Here is a 5,574-nt window from a genome sequence, read left to right on the forward strand (position 1 = left end):
AAGGCAATCAGGTTGGTCTGACATGATCTCCCCCTAATAAATCCATGCTGATTGCCCCTGAGCATCATTTCTGATGCCGGCCCATCACAAATGTGCTCCTTGATGATCTTCTCAAAGAGTTTCCCCAGGATTGAGGTAAGACTGACGGGCCTATAGTTACCCGGGTCCTCCCTCTTGCCCTTCTTGAAGATGGGGACCACATTTGCTACCTTCCAGTTCTTGATTCCCATCTGCTCAGTCATTCTGTTTGGCATACAAGATCTTCAGAATAACATCCCTGTTGTCTGACATGAGTGTAGACATGGCAGTACACAAGCATGGCACACCATCTATAAGCTATCCACCTTTTTCTGGCTGACAGCTGTTTGGAGGGCAGCCCTGGAGGAGAAGCAGTTCCTGCTGCTAAACAATTTATTTTACTCCTTCACACACAAAATCAGGCAATCAGAAGATGAGTGAGACTGCTTGTGATTCTTAATTTGAGTCCCTGCCAGTTCCACAGTATGTAGATTGGGGATGGGAAAGAAGATCCCAATGTGTTTTGTTCCCCCCCCCCACTTACTAAATGCAGACTGTAACTTCATATCAGTGGAAGGCAGGGCAGGGTGGCACCTTTAAAGATTTAGTCTTGTAAGGTGTTGACTTAATTTAAAGCTAACAGAAGCTTGTACTGTCTTAATTTTAACTTTAATTCCTATCTTGGCTTTGATGGAAGCCAACCCCAGTCATTTGATGGCTGTCTGCCACAAAGCCAGAATTCTTAGCCTTCCAGGGACTGTAACAGCTCAAAAGGACTATGTTGATGGACTGTTTTAGATGGAGACTAACACTGAACTTTCTACCGCTAAATATGGAACACGTCTCAATTGGACAATGGTCCATAATAAGAAACATGCAAAATAACAGGAAGTGACATGAAATAGCCTCTGTTTTTGTTTTTTTTACTTTGTCTTCATGAGTCAGCTTTTTTGAGATCAGTAAATCATATGATTGGAACAGGCCTGAATGGGAATGGGGTAAATTCACAAGTGAAGAAGTATATCCCTTTGGTAAAGTATTGTGTAGCTGATATGCATCAGCGTCTTCTTGAATATAGGAACTAAAAGCACTGAAGCAAAGCTACAAAAGATTGTGGTTGCCTTTTTGTATTCTGTCTTAGAGGTGGAAATGAAACCACAGATGTTGAATATATCAAGCATTAAGTTGTTAACCCTTTTCTTTTGAGTTTTCTGGGCTTGTGCCATTTACGGTAAAGAAATTATGACATACTCAGAAAGGTGTAAAAATCAGAAAAAATATTGCACAGAGAGCAGATATTTCTAAATGATGTTTTGAAATGAGCATGTTTTCTCAGATTTTAATAGCTCTCCCCCATTGACTTTTTTTAAAATTAGTATTCAAGATGGTACATGCTGAAACCTTTTCTCGCCCACTGAGTCGGAATGAAGTTGTTGGTTTAATTTTCCGTTTGACGATATTTGGTGCTGTGACGTATTTTACCATCAAGTGGATGGTAGATGCAATTGATCCAACCAGGAAGCAAAAAGTAGAAGCCCAGAAACAGGTACGGTCCAACTTTAAGTATTTCTTCTTCTGGAAATATGAGCTCTTACAAATAATCATTTATGTGTATAGAAATGTTTTCACCAGTCACTGAAGCCGGGACTTTGAAAAAATCGAGTCTGTAGAAAGCAAGACAAACATTTCACTATCAGCCGTTTTTATTTTTAATGTAAAACAAAACTTCTAGCTTATGTGGTTGTGAAAACAGCCTTCTTAATGGAAAAGAGTGTAGCATTATTTCCAGAGTCGAGCAGTGAGCCTGTGTCTTTTTTGCTATGAGCAGCTTTGCTAAGCGTCGGTGAGAAATAACTCATCAGCCTTGCAGCTGCAGCATAAAATTCCCTGCTGCTTGTGCAGCTCTGGGGGAAAGGAAAAACCAAGAAAAGAGAACTGAAGGCTATCCCCTCACTACAGCACTCAGCTTTGTTGGGAAGGGACAGAGAGACAGCAGGCTCCTCCCTTCCTCTTGCTACTGTTGTTGGAGCTCTACCTATGCTGCTTGTTAAGAGGCATGAAAAAAGATAGCATCTGCAAGTTGCCTCTGTGGGCAGCACCTAATTATGGGCCAGTTATCTTTCTCCTTTTCAGGACTTGTATATTTATGCATGGGGACTTCTTACTTACTTGCACTGTCTGGTTTCTTGCCCCATCTGATATTTTTCTGGTCTCAAGCAAGGAAGTTTAGCCTCTTGATTAGTACACAGCATAAAAATGGTTAAAAATGAACAAGAACATGTATTAGGTATATATAACAATACCTTTTGGTGCAAATGGAATAAATGTAGGTTGAGTATATATATCCTAATTGGTTTGACCCAGATATGTGGCTAACACCTTTTGTGGGTTCTTTGATTATAATCTGAACCTCTAGGCCTTTGTTTAACCAAACATCATTCCAAAGTCAGACTTCTTCAAGTCCTGTGCTAGGGCAGTGGTTATGTTGATTTGGAAAGAGAAATGCCTTCTGTTGTATCAGACACTACTTCCTGCAATATTCTAGGTTTTGAGCAGGCCAAAACTATCCTGTTCAACTTGTGAAATTTAACAAAATTGTGTGCTATTTTAGCATTGTATAGGTGTAGATGATTATTGCACCTCTTAACCATTTTTTGCAGTCTAACAGTAACATCAGAGTTAACTTTTTGAGCTGCCTTTTGATCTTTTTGTCTGTTGTCTTGATATCCATTTAATAGCCTGGTATCACTAACTGTATGAAGATGTCATTCATTGGAGCGGAGAGAAGTGTGAACTTTTCAGTTTTTGTGCCTAAAACTTTATAAATATTTCTAGAAATTTATCAAGAATAGACACGCACCTTTTATAAGGAAAGTTCCTATTGGTCAGCAAAGCAAGTTGTAGCACCAGGAGGAGTCCTCAGGTAGTCGAGGCTCTGGCAGCTCCCAACATTTTTATTCATATACTAATAAAGCAGGTTCTCAGCAAACTTAAAATACTAGAAGTTTTTGGAGCTTTCTCAACATTGGTGCTAATGTTGGTTGAGATTTTGTTTTATGCTTTTCAAGTGCAGAATGAGCCTTTTTAGGATAATTAATTAATCTTTTTGCTTCTCTGTATTTTATTTACTATGGTAAATAGTAGATGAGCTCTCCTCTACTTCACACTCTGAAAATAGTGGGTACAGCCCCATGGAGGATTGCATCACGCAGCTGTCAGCCTGCTGATAGGTGGAGAGCTGTCAACCAAGCCCCATCATGCAGCTGGCATAAGACTGCATGGTGTGACTACCCTGCCCCACATACTCAACTAAAGGCTTGTTGGAAACCAGCTACAAAAATATTATACTTCACCAATCACCTGATCACGTAGTTGGGTCACTATTTTATGGTGCGATTAACAAGTTAATCACATCTTAAGTGTAATGTCTGCCAGGGCTTTAGTGGCAAGCAACAGGCACATCTGTATCACCTACTAGTGTGCCTCAGTCCTTTTCTGAGCTGAGACAGGGTTTTCTCTCTCTTCATCTGTTGTCAATCTTTGGCATCTCACTCAATTTATGTTATAGCATGTTGTTTTTCAATGTAACATTTGTCTGCTGGGAATTGAGACTAGGAATTAACTTTGGGTGTCACTGAAGAGTCATTAAATAGTAAAGCTTTTTCACATGAGCCATTTTCAAAGACATGGCTTAATGAAAGTGGCTCTTTTTGTCTCCTAATTTCCAGACCCCAAAATGGCGAGTTTCAAACCGTGATTTTAAGGTGTTTACCTGTTTTCCTTTTTCTTCTGTTTATACCACTGTTTTCTCTTTCTAGGCAGAAAAGCTAATGAAGCAAATCGGGGTGAAAAATGTCAAACTTACTGAATATGAAATGAGTATTGCTGCACATCTAGTTGACCCACTTAGCATGCATGTAAGATACTATATTCTCTGCTTATTTCCCTTATTATTCCTATAATAAAATAGTTCTTTTTACATGCATAGAATGAAGTGAAACATTTGTAATGCATGGACGATTTTGATAGTTTTTGACTTTAATGACCCTGTTCTTCAATGAGGATTTATATTTTCATGAAAATGCAACTTGAAATTTTTAGAGTTCATAAGTAATGTCAGAATGTATCCTAGTGGGGTATTAACTCTTTACCTTAAAATTATTTGGACTGTATCAGAGAAAGTCACCTATATTAACACTGCCTTGTTAAATTATGCTTAAAAATAATTAAATTGACATAAGTTCAGCATTTTATCATGACCACATTTTAAGTTTCCTTTAAAAGTTTTACTAATTTGAGTATTTTTTTGTTGGCACTGACTGTGGTAAGCTTTAAAGTTTTGCTTCTAATACTGTTTTTATTTATTAGGTAACCTGGAGTGATATTGCAGGATTAGATGATGTTATTACAGATCTGAAGGACACAGTCATCTTACCCATCAAAAAGAAATATTTATTTGAGAATTCCAGACTCCTGCAGCCACCAAAAGGTAGGAAGGAAGCATTTGGGGTATATATGTGGCTTAAAAATATAATTACTTAGAAAGGAAGAAAATTAATATCCGTGTTTCAAAAAAGACTAGTTGATTGTTGACAATAATGGGCCTCAATTTGCTCATTTTTCTTAAAATGAGATATTTAAGATGCAGTTCTTGAATGGTGCTCTTATCACTTTATAGAATACATTGCTTACTACTTGAGCTTTCTTGTTGATTTCTGGTGGATCTCTAACAAGCAGCTAAAACCTTTGAACTTCTTCATAAATATTCCTCTCTGTTGGTTCCTTGTTATGACGTGCATTTTTTATTCAACTGAAATACAATTCTGTAGATGTTATGAAAATAGCAATACATTCTGTTAAATTGTTAGCATGGATTGAGTATGACTAATTTTAAAAAACCTGCCAAATAGTATGCACTAGTTAGTGTTATTGTTTTGTTAATAGTTTTTTATATGGGTATCCCTACCTACTAATGTTTCATACCTTCTAGGGTTGAAGGGACCCGAGTAGATCATCTAGTCCGACCCCCTGCCATGGCAGGAAAGAGTACTGGGGTCAACAACCCCAGCAAGGTGTACATCTAACCTCCTCTTTAAAGACCCCCAAGGTAGGAGCCAGCACCACTTCTCTTGGAAGTTGGTTCCAGAGCCTAGCCACCCTGATCGTGAAGTAGCACCTCCTGGTATCTAGCCTAAATCTACCCTCTGCCAGCTTGTGAACGTTATTCCTGGTCACTCCTGGCAGTGCTCGGGGGAACAGGGACTTCCCCAGTGCCTGCTGATCCCCCCTGACTAGTTTGTAACAGGCCACTAGATTCCCCTCCTCCTTCTCTTGTGGAGGCTGAACAGGTTCAGGTCCTGTAGCCTCTTCTCGTGGGGCCTGCCCTGATCATGCAAGTGGCCGTCCTCTGGACCCTCTCCATGTTGTCCACATCCCTCTTGAAGTGCGGTGCCCAGAACTGGACTCAGTACTCCAGCTGCGGCCTGACCAGTGCCACATAGAGGGGGAGGATCACCTCCTTGGACGTGCTTGAGATGCATCTGTGGATGCATGACA

General features: G+C 39.5%; 1 protein-coding gene across 1 annotated transcript in view; it reads left to right on the top strand.

The window, feature by feature from the left end:
* Positions 1–5,574, top strand: part of ATAD1 (ATPase family, AAA domain containing 1) — a 34,508-nt gene that overhangs the window by 7,488 nt on the left and 21,446 nt on the right. The window contains exons 2-4 of the mRNA XM_019507753.1: positions 1,395–1,564; positions 3,837–3,935; positions 4,387–4,507. Of these exons, the coding sequence (XP_019363298.1) occupies positions 1,403–1,564; positions 3,837–3,935; positions 4,387–4,507 (382 nt within the window). The 5' untranslated portion in view covers positions 1,395–1,402. The remainder of the gene's footprint in view (positions 1–1,394; positions 1,565–3,836; positions 3,936–4,386; positions 4,508–5,574) is intronic.

Source organism: Gavialis gangeticus, unplaced genomic scaffold, assembly GCF_001723915.1.
Source record: "Gavialis gangeticus isolate Ggan-Ray unplaced genomic scaffold, GavGan_comp1, whole genome shotgun sequence".
Taxonomy (NCBI): Eukaryota; Metazoa; Chordata; order Crocodylia; family Gavialidae; genus Gavialis; species Gavialis gangeticus.